The 18,795-nt window shown below is 33.0% G+C and overlaps 3 protein-coding genes across 4 annotated transcripts; all 3 read right to left on the bottom strand.

The window, feature by feature from the left end:
- Positions 1–807: 807 nt before the first annotated feature.
- LOC110601995 (probable purine permease 10) lies at positions 808–2,933 on the bottom strand. 2 transcript variants are annotated; one of them, XM_021739425.2, is made up of 2 exons: positions 2,419–2,933; positions 808–2,168 (listed from the first exon to the last, which is right to left on the bottom strand). In XM_021739425.2, the coding sequence occupies exon 2, from the start codon at positions 2,153–2,155 to the stop codon at positions 1,007–1,009; it is 1,149 nt and encodes a 382-aa protein (XP_021595117.1). In that variant the 5' UTR covers positions 2,156–2,168; positions 2,419–2,933; the 3' UTR covers positions 808–1,006. The 2 variants fall into 2 exon arrangements, with proteins under 2 accessions (XP_021595117.1, XP_043806853.1); XM_043950918.1 differs by having other exon boundaries at positions 808–2,091.
- Positions 2,934–3,295: 362 nt separating this feature from the next.
- LOC110602757 (protein REDUCED WALL ACETYLATION 1) lies at positions 3,296–10,894 on the bottom strand. The gene is made up of 17 exons (XM_021740355.2): positions 10,553–10,894; positions 10,399–10,448; positions 9,574–9,665; positions 8,345–8,482; positions 8,199–8,255; positions 8,038–8,110; positions 7,137–7,295; positions 6,399–6,548; positions 6,036–6,291; positions 5,511–5,626; positions 5,339–5,425; positions 5,137–5,225; positions 4,907–4,969; positions 4,711–4,767; positions 4,119–4,215; positions 3,863–4,021; positions 3,296–3,735 (listed from the first exon to the last, which is right to left on the bottom strand). Exons 2-17 carry the CDS (start codon positions 10,429–10,431, stop codon positions 3,730–3,732), a joined length of 1,632 nt encoding a protein of 543 aa, XP_021596047.1. The 5' UTR covers positions 10,432–10,448; positions 10,553–10,894; the 3' UTR covers positions 3,296–3,729.
- A 2,515-nt stretch (positions 10,895–13,409) lies between these two features.
- LOC110600903 (WRKY transcription factor 28) lies at positions 13,410–15,560 on the bottom strand. The gene is made up of 3 exons (XM_021737821.2): positions 14,873–15,560; positions 14,619–14,762; positions 13,410–14,349 (listed from the first exon to the last, which is right to left on the bottom strand). Exons 1-3 carry the CDS (start codon positions 15,265–15,267, stop codon positions 13,965–13,967), a joined length of 924 nt encoding a protein of 307 aa, XP_021593513.1. The 5' UTR covers positions 15,268–15,560; the 3' UTR covers positions 13,410–13,964.
- Positions 15,561–18,795: the final 3,235 nt, after the last annotated feature.

Below are 18,795 nucleotides of genomic sequence, written 5' to 3'. Positions count from 1 at the left end.
AGACCAGTTCCAAGAGCCACGGGAATATTTTTCACCAAAGAAATTCCATCCACAATAAAATTTAAAGACAAAAGAGAAATTAAATACCACAAAGACAAAGTCAAAATTGGGATCTCCTAACTCTAATTGAATTTGGACTCTCCACCTATAAAGAGGACAGCATCTAGACCAACAGATCATCTCTCCACTTTCGGAAATTCTGCAGAAAAACGCAGCAGCTTCTCTTCTCTTCTTTCTTTCTTTTTGTGTATTTTGTCTACTATGGGTGGCTAAACAATTCTTTTTTCTAGTTGAAGTTGGAAATTCCAGATTTGTGATGAATTGAGAGATTTAATACTCCATGATCAAACTCTTGTTTATTTTCAATATTTATGTAACTTGATCTTTCTATAATTATTGTCTTGCTTTTAAAATCAATTAAGGCATGTTGCTTTTAATTGCTTGAGTAATATATTATTTGAATAATTTAGATCCGTAATTGCTTAGGTTATTTAATCACAAGTGTAATCAGTTGCATAATCTAGAGTTGGGTTTATCTAAGTCCTAATACAGCTAACAGTTATTCGATGCTAAAAGCCGCAAGAACGTTCCTTGACAACTTGTTAGCTAGAGTTCGATTAGCGAACGTTTCCTAATCAAACTAAAACTAAGGAGGAATTTGAATTGTGAGAAGCGTTTTTCACGTCCTAAACTAACTTATTGAAATAAATAAGATTATCAAAAAGTCAATGATCAATTCTAAACAAACTGAAATTCATCCATTCTTCAACTAGAATCATTTTCCTATTAAAATTCTTATTCTTTTAAATTATTGTTTTCTCTTGCTATTTAATATTAACTCATCAAATCAAAACCCCCTCTTTTAATTATTTGTTATTTACTTGTCCAAGTTATTAATAGGAAAATTCGTAAGTGTCAAATTCTTGTGGTTCGACCCTATTGCCAAATTATTTTGTTGGTTGATAATAGATTTATTTTTGAAGGTTTCGACAACCACTATCACCCGCTATTCACAGACATTGTTTATTTCAGTCTTGCACTTATGTTCATCAAGATAGTGCTGATACACATATGAAACAAATCCCCACATATCCAAAACCAATGCAATCACTTTCAAACCATCCATTTTTTCATGGAAAATGAAGACAGCCAGCACAGGAACAGTAGGCAGACCAAAAGTACTGATGACATTAGAGAAGAGTGAAGAAACTTCAAAGATCAATCCTATAGAGCCAATATTGAAAACCTGCCAACCAATAGCAGTCCAGATCAAAGTCATCATGTAGGAAACCTTTCCCAGTTCAAATTCCTCCATATCTCTCCTTAATCCCTTCCATGGGCCACTCGCGAAAAGTCCCACCAGGATAGCTAGAGTGGCAACTAGTGATGGGTAGAAAACCATATCCAAAACCACCTTGAAATTTTCCTGTTTTAACACTTTTCTGAAACAGAATTGTACTAGAGAAAGCATCAACGCATACCCAGCAGAAGCACCAACAGTGCATGTAAAGCCAATCACATACTTCCTTTTGGAGACATGTTTTGATTCTGTAGAGTCATTGTGGAATACAAGGAGGGTAGATGAGATTGTGAGAAGAACTACAGAATTGATAATGAAAGGAGTAAACTTTTGGGAATTGATAAAGAAGGAAAATAAAGCATTGAAGCCCAACTGTGATGCGCATATTAGAGTGTAGGTAGACACTGGCAAGTACTGGAGCCCCAGTGAATAAAGTGTGCTATTTGCTGCTAGAAATGCCCCAAATATGATATAAATCAATAGAAGCACCAAAGTAGATGGTGAATTTGAGTTGATATCTTTTGTGGGGGGATTGTTGAGTGGTGATATGAAGTAAAGGAGAAAGATAAGAGGGCAGGCAGCAGTTTGCGCCAACGTTCCCATCCACCTGCTGTTTCCACCTTTGTCATAATACAATCTTCCCAAGATTGTAGCCACTGTCTGGCCTGCAAGAAGGAAGAATGTGAAGATGGCTATTCGGAGCCACCAGCTAAAGTTCTTTTGTTGAAGGGCTATTGGCTGGTTGGCTACATTTGAGTGCTCAGTTGGGGTTCCCTCTTTAGCTTCCTGCCCTGGCAAGGGAACATATAGTATAACTGGTACAAGATTAATAACTCGTATTGCTCGTAGTTGCATTTCTTGGTTGTATCTAAATGAAGAGATAAAATATAACCTTAGCAAAGAGCTGTTGAATTTTCACCTTTTGTCATCAAATTAAGATTGATAAATTACTTGGAAAATATTTCAATTCATATGATAATCTGTTTCAACACGAGATTATGGTTGGTGCTATAAGTTTTATGTATATACTTTTATATTAATTATCCATCTCTAAATATGATTTTGAATGACTCAAAGAAAAGGAAAGGGTAGTTTTGGTCAAGTAAAAGCTTGCTTACCAGGGATGTGCGGTTGCACTTCTTGAGCCTCTCCCATGTCTAAGTTGGAGAAGCCAAAATAATCAAATCTCTGATGGGGAGAGAGAGAAAGAGAATTCTTAATTTAATCCAAACAAAGCAGAAGAAATTCACAGCACACGCTCCTTGCTGCTGATCAGTTGGCAATTTCTTGCATTTGGGGAACTTTTTTCTCTCTATATAATTTCAAACAATTTACAACTTGTACAAATTATTTAGAAATAATCCTGAAAAGGTAAGTGGTAGTTGCCAGGGGAGGAGTCCATCTGGCATCGATAGCCCCTGCACGTCTTTTAGCAGGGACCAGCACTTAATTCATGAACCTCACAAAGGCGTTTCAAGACGATTTTGATTGAACTTGTATGGTCATATCATTTACGAGAATGCGGTATTACGTGGAGTGTAAAAAAAGGGAGAAGCTGTAGATTTGTGTATAAGAACTGCATTGGCTTGCATTTTTATTTCTTCTTTGCAGCTACAAGTGCCGATCATAATTTGCAGGTTTGTGCAAAATTGTGTACTGTTAAGGCTTAGCATCTAATCTCTGTACCCAACCGCGATAAAATGACGAACTGCATACTTCTGATATGTGTCAATAAGGCAAAGCATTTCCCTTTGTGATCATACACAAATCCGTTGCTGTCATTGCTTGCGACTTGCGTGGTGAAATATCAGTTGGTCGAGAAGGGGAATTCGTCGAACCAGTTGTTACTCCGTTTCTTTTGTCTTCTTTTTTGTTTTTTTTTTGGGGGAAGGGGTGGGGGCGGGGGTTTGCTTCCATTGTTATTATCTTTCTGTTGCCTATAAAATGATAGTCAAATACCAGCACACTTTAGATTTGAAATTAGAATGAAGAAAATACAATTAATGCGTAGTTTTTTTCTATAACACAAAATTTCAATACAACTGCACTAGTACTAAATCTTGAATTCCTACGATGATAAACCACAGATCTATGTCACAGTACTCTACAATTTCATTGATAAATGGAATAAAATGGAGAAAGAAAAACAAAGAATATGACAACAAAAAGAATATATGATGACATGCAATATTACCACCCCCAGGGGAAAAAAAAACCCTTTGTCATTCGCCTGCCCTGGTGCCTGATTCCGGAGGCAATTTCAGTATCTAGCTTCAGCTGGCATCGCATCAGAAAGCATTTTCCTCCCTTCGGTTTGTTGAAAACACTCATCTTCCAGCAACATTTTCCAAGTTCCTTATTTCACTTCCTATATCTCTGTACGTGCCATGAAAAACCTCTATTTCTATTCCCTTTTCAGTCTTCACTTGTCAGACCTGTGTAAAGAAATAGGATTATTCAATTCCCACATGGCAGCTCATATATAATTTTTATTAAGCTAAACAACATTCTAAACATCTATCACAAGCTCAGTGGTGATTATTGTGGCAGTAAAGAGCTTACAGAAGCAAGAGGAATCTGAAGAAGAATGAGTGACATGAAATACAAAAATATAGAAATAGCAGCCCCAGCAACAAAATTATGAAAGAGCCGCCGATTGTCTTTTGTGGGTATAAAAACTGTCTTCAGTGTATTGGTTAATTCAAAAAGCCGATAAGATACCTGCAGAAGCAAAGAAAGATGCAAATTTAAAAAAAAAAAAAATTTACTACCACTGGCTCTCAAAATGTCATATTGCCAAGTTAATATATGTACTTACTAGGACATAGATGGCAGTTGTCAGCATGAAATTCATCAATGGATACTCTGGTATAATGGAAAGAAGCCACTTAGGCTGTCCATTGGGAATGTTGGACCTGCACATACAACATAATGGAATTTAAAAATTGCAGGTTTTGTAAACGATCTGAATTATTTCCCTTTCAGCCGTTTTCTTGAGTATAGTCCAGCTTCTGTATTGATATTAAGGTTTTCATCTTTTTTATGTACATTTTACATGTTATTAGCTTCTCCACTTTATTTAGTTTCATTTCGTTTGTTCCGATTAGGAGACCTTAAAGAAGAGCAAACAAAGTCATTCAAGTCCTAAAAGAGATTTGGGAATATGCATATACGGGTTTGATAAAGAACTTTCTTCAGCAATCAGCACTCCCTTACAAAAAATTTAACCAAATAACATTGATTTGTGTCATTTTCAAGATTTGCCAGCAGTTCATGGATGTCCATAAAAAGCCATCATCATGCATTCCACTCATTAAAGTGCATCAAGTGTTGAAGGAAAGAGAAAAGCATAAGAAAGGAGAACCAAAAAAACAAGAAAAGAAAAGAAATTCAAAGTTAAGACCACAAACCTCAGCCAGATGTGGAATTGTGAAATATAGGTCTCCAAAGTTATCTTGCCTAGCCAACTGTGAAGAAAAGAGAGAATCAGAACTAGCATAAAATGTATAGCAAGTAGCAAAGAAATAATCTATATCTAAATAACCAAGCAAATTCTGAGAATTCTACACCCTATAAAGAGATAATTATTGGGGCAAAAGAACATACGCAAAGAGAGTCAAAGAGAAACTCCGTAGCTGGTGAGTGAAATTCCGCAAGCAAATGTAAACGCTGGAATCACAAAATGCAGATATTATAAAATATAATAAAACTAATTACATCATACTGTAGGATCGTATTTCTACACCACCATCAGAGCTCCATTTCTCTCTATAAATTATTAAATTCCTACACCAAAATACTCCTCAAATGAGAAAATAAGAGTTCTTGGTACATACGTGATGGGGATCCATGATGTGTAGGGGTGGTACTTGTTGTATGCAACCTTGTCCAGCTTGTAAATATATTCATACCACAAATAACCAACCTTGAAAAGGTCAACAGAGTGAGGTCAATCAACAATCAGAAATGCAGAACAGATAGCGACGAATCTATAGGCAAATAATGGTACCACTAAGTTCACAAAATCATGCAGCTCACCAATAAGCAAACTGACACAATTCCTGTTTTGATTGAGAGTTTCCTCTTGCTTTCAGATTCCTCCAATTTCTCCATCCATTTCTCTACCTAATATTTCCAGACATATCATAGAAAACTTAGAAGTTGGCCCAACAAGGAAAACCATGAGATGGTAAGGTGTTAAAGTAATTACATATGGATGGTAATATGCATATATCATTCCAATGATCCAAATATAGCGATCAAGTCCAGATCTGAAATGCCACTCATGCACTCGAGGGAGATCTGGCTTTGCAGGATCAGTATACCCTGCCATAGAAAATAACTACTATTCATATGCAGAAGCCAAAAGGAAAGCATGCCATTTAAAATCTTGAAATAGCAATTCAATTCAAACTTGTTTCAAGTTAAATTAACCAAATTATCATCTATAAACATTTTACGTCGGCAACAAAAAACCAATAATGAGTGAGGTATGCTTATAGGAGAGAAACAAAGCCACATTAAGGACATAAAGTTCGTTAAACAAACAACAAATAAAATCTTATAAAAAGAGGGCACATTTGACCCAATCAAAAACTTTTGAATTCATTCCTATTATAACAAACGATTTGATTTTAATCCATTCCAATTGCAAACAAGCAAGCTCGTAGTTTTCAAATTACTTGAAAATCAAATAATTACTATTAAAACAAGAAAAGATATGTCAGATACTGACCTAATAAGAATAGTAAAGGACTCCAGAGAATGTCAAAAACTCCAGGAATTTCCCAAACCAAGATGACCACAAGAAAACATGAAAGAATCTTCACTGTCATCACTGAGCTATTCTCATTATACTTATTAAATATACCAAGGGTCCCATACACCATTAGAGTGAATAGAGTGTGCATTGGGCAGATGTAATATAGCATATAATCATTGTTAAGAACAACACAGCAAAACGCAACGAAGAAATTGAGTCTCCACATCATCTGCACCAAATGATAAATATTAAAACCATTTTTATCAGTCATATAAATATAAAGTTCATGTCTTGTTATTGGGAAACATTGCAAGGCACCAATTCACCAAATATTACCTGAACAAAGCGTGCAAGGCTAAAATCCTTTTTAATGTAATAATAAGAAAAATTGCCAAATCCAGTCATCCAAACATATGCAGCAATAAAAACTCGTATTGCATTGTATATCTCTGTTGCAGCAAAGTAATGGTACATTAAGAATAGGACCTGTTAAAACAAAATCAAAAAACAAGAACCAAATGGGGTAAATGAAGGCTCAGAAACTATATCAAAAATATTTTATATGAATGTCAAATATTTTTCAAAGACAAACTAAGCCATAAAACTCACTCCAAATTTCCAACTATAATATAGGGATTGATATACATGGAAAAAGTTTCACAGGCAACATTCTGATTTCAATTATATAGTTGAAAACCTAAATCATATTAATTACCATCTAATATCTGCACAGTTTCTTCACAACTTTTTAACAGAAATGGAATGTATTTTCTACAAGGAATAATAGATAATATCCAAAAAACAAATTCAGTGCTGTACTGTAGTCTTTCTGAACCAAAGTCCAAACGACAACGATAACAATCAAAGAAAAATTATTATATCCAATCAAAAGAGCACCATACTACAAATTTTCAAAAAAAAAAGGCATAAACCTTGGTGATTACACCAGAAAAAAAAAAGAAGTCAATCCAAACATACCAAAGAGGAAAAATGGTGCAAAAAATAATCTTATTTTCTCTTAAGCTAAGGCATAGTTTAGTGTACATGTCAAAAATTTTAATGAGAAATACTTACCTGCATCCATCCCTTCCACTCTTCAGTTTGATGCCGGTTAAGGTAAAGTATGGATTTTCCAGAAAATGCTGATTTGTCATTGTGTTTCTTCAATGAAGTCATTCCTGATACTATAATGAGGAGAGAGTAGAGGAACAGGAAAAGGTCGCGATCATATTTCTGTCCAAAAAGCACCCAGAAAAACAAAAGATAAACAATGGAAATAACAAATCAAATAATTGTTGTACAAAAGTAGAACAATTCTTTCAAGATCACCAAATAAGCAGGTAATATTTCATTCTAAACAGTAAACATGCTATTCTTAAAATAATTTGGAGCTGGGGGAGAGCAGGGTATGGTCCATCATATTCAGTTCTACTATCATAAAATACTTTGTTGCGTGTAGCAGATTTATTATTAAACTGAGACAGGATCAGGATGAATATTACAAAGACAGGACTATGGGTTTTACAATTTTCTCAATTGGAAGATTTTAATAGAAGCCTAAGCTAGCATATAATGACTGCTCTAAAGAATTGCAACTGTGCTGCACTCCCATTTAAACCCAAGAACAACGGACCATGCAGTATGCACTATAATTATATCCCTGTTCTTACTAACAGATATCATTTTATATGTAAATGATTTGTAAACCACATATGAGAAATGGAAGGCAACACCATTACTGAATACTAGCGCACTCAATTGGGTGAAATTTTGAATAGACTGTGCTACTTTAAAATCTAATGGTGCTCTCATAACACTAAGGGGTGGTTTAAACAGAAAATAAATGCATAAAACATTTAAAACCTCATGGAACCATCATGCATTATTGTGCTTGAAAGTAGCTTTTCATTGCAAAACCATCTGACATAAAATCATAAATAAGGACAAAAAGTAATCCAAGGAACAGCAAAAGTACCTTGGTGGAGTCTCCTAGCAAGTTTGTGCGGTCACATATATAGAAATAAATCAGAATTACCCCAAACTCAGACCTACATGAGTTAATAAAGTAAAAAAATTCAGGAAGATACAAAAAAATGGACATGATGTTTGTCACTATCTACATTATAATAGACTCACATTGCTCTGAAAGTTGCTCGATTTTCTAGCAAGAAAGAGTCATCCATGGTCATAAACCTATAAAAATGAAAGGTGAAGAATATGATAAGAAATTTAGGCACTCCAGATAAAAGTCTCTGAGATTACTGCATGATGTAGCAAATAACCTCATCAAGTTCATTTTGATAGATGAGCTGTGAAATTTGAGAGATGCAGTTCTCATGAGGCCTCCTTCAAGCAAAACAGCCCGATCATCTTCCTTGATTGTCACCTTTTCCAACTTAACCAGATTATTGTCTGAATGACTGCAATCCAGATATTTCATCAATGTCAGAAAATAAGAGAGTGAAATACATATCACATTGAGTTATTTCATAAATCAGAACATGTTGTGGACATGCTGGAAGGTGAGAGCTACAAGAGGTGTGGGGCTTTCAGCTAAAAGGAACTCAAATTGACAGAATTAGTTTATTTACCATTTAATTGTTATTTCCTTTCCAGCTAAAATTCTTGGTGGCATAGGACTTCTATTACTAGTAGGATTTCAGTAACTTTTGTGTAAACCTCTCTTATAAAGGGGTCACATGAATTAATAAAATAACAAGCAGATTATTCCTAACTTTATGAGGTTTAAGACTCTCTCCTTTAACGAGTCATGAGATTGATAGAGCTCCCTCTAATGAGCTCCTATTTGCATTCACCATAGGCACTTCACGGCATCACAGGAATTGTAACAATGCAAAGGATTCACCTGAAGAGGAAGACTTTCCGGTCAATCGTCCTGTAATGCTGCCCTTGTCTCGGGAGCTTAACAGCACATTTTCTTTCATTGTCTTACATTACGGGTGTTTTCTTCTCACCATTTTGATCCACTCTCTTTTAGTTTTACATTTCAATGCTTCAGCAATTTATCCCACTCACAGTAAAGGATGGATGGGTGGGAGCAACACTTGAGAGCAACAATTAGTGTGTTCACTGACCAGTTTCCTGTGGTTCTGTTATTTGGTATTAAGCATCCAATTAGGCCTATTAACTAAATTAATAAGATGGGAAAAGAAGAAAGGTCATCATGTCAACAACACTATTTAAATGAAATATGAATTCTGGGAAAAAAGGGGAAAAAATACTCCAAAGTTTTCAACCGTGAAGCTTTTATAAGCTCTATAATTTTGCATTAACTTAACAAAGAAATGGCAAACAAACAATTCTTTTCTTCATTCAATATATTTTCAATAACACAGGCTGTTCGTGAGTTCAAAGAAAACAGGAAAAAATATCTAATTTCCATTATTTGCAGTATACAGTAAATACTTCAATGTGTGTCAGTAACTAACATTAGAATTTTAGCCCAAACCATGGACTCCATGGCTCTCAATGCCAAGGGAATTAAACTTACACTTTAGAAAGAGATGAAGCTCTCCTATATTCTAAGAGCTCTGAATATATCCATGCAACAAAAACTGGGATAATTCCAAGAAAGAAGGACACCTGACATGATAAAGAAATGCATCATTAGACATACCTGGTGATACTTATGAGAGAAAAGTGCTAATTGAAGACAAACGACAAGGCCCCATTAAAAAGAATAAATTTGTGTTAGACAATGCCAGAAGCACAATGTGTAAAAATAAAGTGGTAAACTCTATGCTGAGCGTTATACTTCTATTTCCTCAAGGGATGAATAAAAACTAGATAATTCTTTTGACAGCTAATAATAGGTTCTTGAAAGGAAAGCACTCCAGATCTATAGAAATAACTCTCCCGCATAAATGGCAATCCGTATTAGAGGATCTAGGACCAATATTGGGATTCTAAGCATGACTTTCAGAAAACCATAGAGGCAATTCACAAAAATTAAAGTTAAATTCACAAGGACCTAATAAAAATAAAACTAGAAAAAAAAAAAAAGAAACGAAATCACTAAGCAAAGCAAGCAGCTCAGTTGTTGAATCATCATTGCAATAAAACTATAGCAAGACATAAATATTATTCAAACACTTTTTACAACTTCAAAAAATTACCATTGATATAATAATCTCCTACAAACTGTTGGTAATCTCTCAGAAACGAAAATTATCATTATTAAGAAACAATGAAATTTATGCAAATGCAGACGATACTCAAACACTGCTACAATTATCCACATTGTAAACAAGCAATAAAAAAATTTTACAAAAATAAAAAAAAAACAACTATAAAGCAATGCTTAATAAAACCGCACCACTCCAGGCGTAATTGGCCCCGTTATCACCATAATTCCAATCCAAAGACCTGCCAAAAATCCGAAATGAAACCGAATCAGATCAAGGAAGCTAACTACAAATCCGTTCTAATCAACTACAAAAAAAAAATAAAACAAAAATTAAATGAAGCACCAGAGACACGGAGAGAAGGTCAAGCGAGAGAGGCAGAGAGCAATGGTCGAAAGGGCATGGTCATAAATATTACTAAGACGACGAAACTAAACCACAAGAAGAAAGAGAGATCTGTGAAAGAGAGAAGAGTTTGCTTGAAGAAATGACAAAAAAATGGCGGAGGAGAGGTCCCTCTCAGTCTCACTCCTTCCTTCCTTCTCCCTGCAACCGTTGATTAGCAGGTGTAGTTGTTGGTGTAGAGGTGAGTGGTTTTGGTTTCGGTTGCACTGTTGCTTTCATTACTTCCGATTTTTTACCTTTTTCTCCTTTTCCTTTGTTTCCCGAATTTAACTGAATCGAGCAAGAAACTCTTTCTCTTCCTTTCTTTTCTTTTGTTAATAAACCGTGGCTCATACGTTTTTTTTTTTTTAATTACTGTTCAATCTAATTAGTTATTTCATTAATTTAAAATATTTTTAATATAAAAAATTAATTATTAAATTTTTTATAAAATTAAAAATTTAATTAATAAATTTTTTAAATAATAAAAGATTTAATTGTATAAAACAAATTTACTCAAATTGTTTTAGTTAAAATTCAGTATGGTAAAAACAAATTTACTAAAAAAAAACTAATAAATTATTGTAAAGTTCTAATAGTAACATATTTTTAGTTAATATGGAGTTTAGTTGTATTATATCATTCTATTATTAACCATCAATCTAATATAATAAATACTTAATTTCCTTTTTTTCTATGTGGCTGTGTTGTTGCATCGAAAGCAAACAAAATATTTCTTATCGCCGGACTTTCTATATTTGGGGACAAGGGCATGTCTTAAAAAAAAAATACAGACCCAAGGCTTATTGGGCCTTTTTCAAAGCCAACTAGCCCCACGCAACTCACTCCAGCCCAGCAATAATAAGCAAACCGGACAGGTCACACGCGCAGATCCATCTGAAAGGAGTCTAACCTGGTGATATGACAAGAAGTATGAGAGTAGGTTCAGTCACCTCGCAACCCTGTCCATATGCGTGCCGGAGAGAATTAAATGGCTGATTAGCGTGGAGAGGGAATCTGACACATCCGTACATACGGAGCTGAGTGGGTGATAGGAACAAGTGACACTGTAGTAGCTGGTTTGCCCAAGGAGGTCTTTTTCTTCCCTTGGAGGCTCCCTCTAGGATTTTTATTCTCTACAACTGTAGCCTATTCGAAGGGTTTACACGGGATATTCTCGGTAGACTCCTGACCTTCTTTCTTCATTTTATATATTTCTTTTTCAAATCGAGTATATATATGGTGGAGTAAGAGGAAAGCCAAATTTATTAATTGAAGAACCCGTACGGTGGAGTAAAAGGAATACCAGATTTATCATTTTTTAATTATGCTGGAGGTATAGGACTAAGTTAATTAGAAGGTAGAGTGCAAGATAAGCAATAGACTAATTATTTACTTAATTATGAATTTATATTAGGTCGCTTATTTCTTTTTTTTTTATTAGGATATTTTTGAATTAATTTTTTACATCCGCAAATTGAGTAGAATTTAATTTTTGTTTATTTTTTTTAAATGAAAATAAAAAATTAAAAATTGAGAGATTACAATATGAAATCTATTTAAATACATTTACTATCAAATTAAATATGAATGTTTTTGTCTATTTACTTTTATTTTTTAACTCATTAAAAAAATGAAAATTAGTGGCTAGAAATTGTATATTTCCATTCCTAGTGCACGGGGAGCATGCCCAAATTTAATTAAAGGCTGACATTTTTGTCATGAGTCACGAGTGCTAATTGGCAATCTTCTTTTTTTTCATTGATATGTTATATAATAAATCAATCATAACTTTACTTCAAATAAAAAATTTCACAATAATTTAATTTAATTAAATTTTTAATATTTTTATTTAAACTAAAAAAATTCAAAATTTTAATTAAAAAATTTTCATTTTAAAATAAATCAAAATCTTAATTAATTTTATAAAAAATATTTATTTCTTTTTTAGAAAATAAAATATTTCAAATGTAAGCAGTGTGAAACAAAATTGAATAAAAAAACTCAACAGTTGAATGCATACATATGATATAATTACTCAATTGTCATAATATAATTGCATGCACTAAAATAATTATATTTTAAAAAAATAAAATAAATTATTTTATTATTCATTTAAATTGACTGCTATTTACTAATACCTAATTAATAATTTTAATTTTTTTGAAAATTAATAATGTTAATTATTAGACCATGGAATTTACTTGCTTGTTCAATTCTTATATATAAATTGAAGGTGACCTCATCCTAATTACCTAATTAATTAAACGTAATTAAAAATTCATGTAAAACCATTTAGCTGGACACAGGAAATTTAAATAACCATGCATGTGAAACTTATTCTTGCTTCGGATCTAAGAAATCAGTAATTAGCATATTACTTTATTTAAAATTATGATAATAATTAACAAATTAAGTTTTTTTTTTTAATTAAAAAATATTAAAGGTGGAAGAGTTAGGCCTCTAACCATGATTCCATTTTTATTTGGTCAAGAAATTAAACCTGCTTATGACTTTACGATTGGGACCAGGATGAACAAACCCTATTTTGTCCGTACATATATGTGTCGATTTCAACCCCTGTAATTTCATTTCCAGTCAAGAGATAATTAACACGTGGCGAAACCTTTATATATTCTCATGGACTTTTTGGATGAACTTTTGCCTTTATAATTTATATATTTTTCATCGACCAAAGTTCTCTTCAGACAAAAGCAATATTCAACTGTCCCATTGGAAGAGGCAGTCAAAGTTTTCTGCATTTGCATGGCCTTCTCTATAATTGAAGCGACAACCAATTGCATTTATTCCATATATATATACATAAAAATTGATTATATTGGAAAATTATTTCATCAAGAATTAAAATTTTCAGTTTGTTGAGAGAGATGATTTATCAAATAAATAAGAAAGGAGAAATTCTTCCATTCATTAAAAAAAGAGAAAGAAAATTCCTCTGAAGAATCTCATTCTCACATCTCCATACCATAGTAAAAGCATCTAATGGGATTGCATTTTGCAGTACAACCAATTGCAAATGCAATCTCCTACCGCTAGGTTTTTCGAAAAACCGCTCTAACGGTTGACCTCATCTTCTTGGATTCTCTAAAACAAATTTCCCAATCTCGATCTCTACAGTACCATCCCATGAAGCAAAGCAAATCTAATCCCTAAAGGAATTAAACCATAAATAATCCAATTCTAGGTCGTATTCGAAGTGGGTATTAATCAAGATCGATCAAGAAGAGAAGTATCACATAACCTAGCTAAAAAGAGCTAAAAAGGTCAGGAATAAGATAATCTGAAACCAAGTAGTTGAAGCATATATATATATGTGTGTATGTACAAATGCATGAGAAAGAAAGATTTGATTTCAGGGTTCTTGTTTAAAGAACATGGAAGGCACTATGTCTTGCACAAGTCCATATTCAGGAACCTGATGATGATACTGGTGATCATAAAGATGTTGGTCATTCAGAATCTGTGGATATGTAGAGTTTGCCCCAGCTTGGTTGCTTAGATGGGGTGCCATTTGAACCAAAATGTCCTGAGGAAAGATCACAGGCCTAGTAGTTTCCATGGGAGCTGGTGTAAACATAGAATGAGAGAACATAGCTGCAGTGTTTCCCCTTAGCGTCACAGGGATCGGATGATTATGTTGCCCTTCGTATGTTGTAATCACAATGGATGGATCTTGGAATGACCTCTCTACTCGTTTCTTGACCGTGCATTTCTGAGTTGTGCACTTGTAATAGCTCCTGCAATTTCAACCAAAACTTTTCATTTGTGTGAACAAATTAACTAGTTAGACAAGAACAAAGCAGAAACAGACATATGACAACTAAACGTGTTCAAATTTAATCCTTCTTTTTTTCCTTTTCTTTTCTTGACTATTAGATATTAACTATTCGTTATATCAAGTTCTCAAAAAGAGAAAATTCCTTTCACGCAACGGGTGTACGAGTTTCACATTTTATTAAGTAAACTAGGCATTTGCTTTAGATGCAAGAATAACTAGAGGCTGTACCTTGGATAAGGACTATTCTTAACAGCCTTCTGTCCATATTTTCTCCATCTATATCCATCTTCTAGATGATCAACCTCACTTTTTGTCATGAAAGCAAATCTTGGCTCTCTTTGCCTTTTCTCTCCTTTCTTCTTTGTCTTGCCCCTGTTGATATACATAACCATAGATTAAGTTGCACATCTTCAGAGAAGAAAAAAAAAATAAAGAATTCATAATTACAATAGATTAATTGATATGTAATGTCAAAAACTTACTCTTTCTTAGAACATTGTCCTCCATCCTCAGACACTTTTGGTGGGTTCTCTTTCTTGGTTTTTCCTGAATCTTCTTCACCACCAGCCTCACTTGACGAAAAAGAAACTGAAGAATTAGGGGTGACCGGATTTTCATTATTGTTTCCTCCTCCACCTAAATCTCCAATTGAAAAAACTTCAGAAGACGAAGGCGACAGGCCAAAGGCATTTGCAAGAGAGTTATAGTCCGTGAAGCTCATGTAGGAAGAAGGATCATCAAACACTTGTGAACCATAAGTTGACGATAAAACAATGGAAGGAGGCTTTTGATTGTAAGCTCCAGTTTCATCTATGACATGGTGGTGATCTTCTTGGAAAGAAGCAAGGTAGTAGTGGTCCCTGTGTTCATCAGACATGGAGAAATTAGGAAGAAAAGAGAAGAAGATAAAGATGAAGGAGGAGAAGTTAAGGGTTTAGATTTTACGTCTGATGGTTAGACTTTTAGTTCATGGGTCTCTCTATATTTATACATGTATATGCTTAGCAAGACATTTGAGATATTAAAAATTAATATTATAAATAATAAAGAGAGAATTGGGTTTAGATGAGAGTAGCTAATAATATCACTTTATGAAGAAAGTTGACAATTGCAAATTCCAATTAGAAAGAGTAAAAAATGGCTTCTCTCGTGGAAACAAAACACATCCTTCTTTCATCATCTCATCTATTTTCACTTCCCACTATTTCTAGTCTCTCCTTCACCTTCCCCTCTAGTACTCCTTGTACTATTTCTCTCTTTTTTTTTTCTTCTTGGTGACACACTTGACATCTTTTTTTCCTTAAAATCATTTGTTTTGTTAGAAGATTTTTCCTTTTTTATTTTAAATTTATTATAAATGTTCTCATATCAACCTAGCCAATCATTTTCCTACCAGCAACATCACATGTGTTTTACAACATTTGCCTATATTAAATTAGTTTTGTTTTGACGAATATAGATAGAAAAAATAGCAAAAATTTTCAAAAAACTGATTAACATATGAAATTTAAATATTTTTTTTTACGTTTTAAATTTTAGTATAAATCTAAATTAAAATTCTTTTATAAATATCAAATTATGAAATGAAAAAAAGGCGTAAAAGGAAGAGCGTGCGATGACGCGCTGAAAGGGAGAGTAAAGAGAAGAAATGAACAGGAAGGGATAAGTCAGCAACGTCTACCAGTAACCGGTAACAGTCAGTGGCGAGGTTGCCTTTTAAAAACGGAGAGAGAAATAGAGAGGTTGATAATGAGAAAGGTATTTTTCTCAGAGGGTCAAAGATTCAAACTTGATCATTAAAGAGCTATGGGAATATCAGGCTTACACGTGTCCATATAGGCACCGGCATTTGACCGTAGCCGACATATGACCGGCACGTGGGAGATGCTCCTGCGGCTTTTCTGTCTTGATGATGAGGATCCAACGTCTCCCTTTTCCCATCTCGTCCTCGCTCTCTATTTTTATGTGGTGTCTCCGAGAGAAGTTATGCTTTTCGTTGTCATATTAAAAAACAAACTTACGCAAAAAGTTTGAAAAAACAAAATCGATTAATAACCTGCTTTTTTTTAATTAATTTTTTAATTATAATATTTACAAAAATATAATTATTTTATATTGATAATGTATGTTAAAAATTTGAAATATTCACACAAATGGCCTGAATATATATACTCGGTTAATAAATAAATAATATGCTAACTAAAAATATGAAAAAAAGGACGGGCAGAGCTTGCGTGATATGGAGAGACACGTAGACCTCTTCACAAATAATGGATGGTGAAATTTGGCATCACTTTCCACCTCAAGTCGACTGAAACCAGCTTCGATAATGCCAGAAACTGAGTAGAGAGCTGAATCTGATCTGATCTACTCACTCAGCAGCAGTTGAAGGACATTAGCACAATAGCATCCACGTAGAGTAAGCTTGTAGTTTTGTGCAGGAGAAAAGGGCCAGCCTTCGGTAGCTTGATGGTGACTATTGCTCAAAGTTAAACCACATCTCAAAGGTGTGCTTCTCAAATTTTATTACCAAAAATCCTCTTTCCCCCATTTTAAAACGAAGAAATTAACGAATCCCATTTAAATAATTGAATTTTTTCTATGAATTTTTTTTTAAATAAAAATTAAAAATTGAAACAATAAAATCGGAGACCTTTCAAATTTATTTAAATACACTTATCAATTTAAATTTATTTAGATACACTTATCAATACATTAAGCTTGTGAGTGCATTTCTATAAATTTTTTAATCATTAATATTGTTAGAATTGATTTTTTTCTATGAATTTTTATTTTAAAAAAATAAAATCTAATCTATTTTCATAAATATATATTTTTAAAAAATATGAAAATATGTTTGGCCATAATGTCGCAATGGAGTAAAATTAAATTCACCCAGAAACAGAATCCTCATGTTGGCTGGATTTTGCACTATTCATTTGGCTATTATTTATGTATTTTTTATTAAAAAAATTGAATTTTAGTAATAAAATTTAATTCATTTCATTTTATAAAAAAATCATTATTTACAACTAATTTAAATATAATAAATTTAATTAAAATCTTTTATATTAAATAAATTATAATAAATTCAAACTAATTTAGTTTATTCATATTTTTATTATTTTTAAATTAAATATAAATATTTATTCTCAAGAATCACAATCATGTTTATTACAATAATTGAAAATTCATTATTAATATTTTTATAATATTTAAAATTTAAATTTTACATAACATTTTATTGCTAAAAAATATAAAGGATTACTGCCTACAACTCATCTAGCGTGGAGCCACTAGGCCTGATAAGAAGAAAATAAAAGTTCAATTACACATTGATAACGATGACGGCTGGATTTTTTATACCAGAAAATAAGTTTAGGTTTTAAAAATAAAAGCTGACTCAAATTTCATTAAACTTTTCTCAAACAAACCGATTCAATACCGCCAGTCTTGATTCGGACACATAGGACAGGCCGAATCTATCGTGAGTCCAAATCTAATAGAAAACAATCCAGTCCAATGACGTGAAGGAAATTAGCTAGTTCAGTCATTTTGTAGCCTTATCCGTATGCACGCTGAGAGAATTAAATGGTCATCTGGCATGAGAAGGGGTGCGTACGAGTTTGAGTGATGGAGACATGTGGTATTGTAGTAGAGAAGCGGTTAAGCATCACTGACCGACAAAAACAGGAAAAAACGTCTTTTTTTTCATTTAAATTTTTTATTTAAATTTAGACAGCCACCGTAAACCTTATTTTCTAAATTTTAAAATATCAAATAACATATAAAAATACAAGTCTCTCAACAATGTGATCATCTAAATTTAGACAATTACTGTAAACTCTATTTTCTGAATCTCAAAACATCAAGTAACATATAGAATACAAGTCTCTCAGCAATCGGGCCACATGAATGTTCATCTATCCTGACTATTGTCATTACTTACCTTATTCACTAACTATTAAGACTTCCCATCATCTAGTGTTGTATTTGATAGGATATATAATATGGAGAGCCAAATGATTAACCATTTCAATTCATTCTTCAAGAGATAATCATATCAAATGGTTGTTTATATTTTGATGGGTAGTTGCTTAAGATAGACAACTTTGATACCAGCTATTAAAATTGATAAGTTTTTTATAAAAAAAGAAAAGAAAAGAAAAGAAAAGAGTGTGAAATTGTTGACTTTAATTGGTTGTGCCCATTAAATGTGACATAAAGTATGTTCTTTGCATTTTTGTTATTGCCTGTCCCTATCAATTGGAGCTCACTTGGTAATTCCCTAATTTAAGGCAGAACTTACCTTCTCTCCTTCCTCATTCACATTAAAAAGAAATAATAATAATAATAAAAATTATTTAATCATTGAATTTATAATTAAGTGGGTATTTTATAAATA

This window comes from Manihot esculenta, chromosome 15 (genome assembly GCF_001659605.2).
Source record: "Manihot esculenta cultivar AM560-2 chromosome 15, M.esculenta_v8, whole genome shotgun sequence".
In the NCBI taxonomy this organism is placed as follows: Eukaryota; Viridiplantae; Streptophyta; class Magnoliopsida; order Malpighiales; family Euphorbiaceae; genus Manihot; species Manihot esculenta.
The sequence above is the reverse complement of the archived record's forward strand: the minus strand, read 5'-3'. Positions and strand labels throughout refer to the sequence as shown.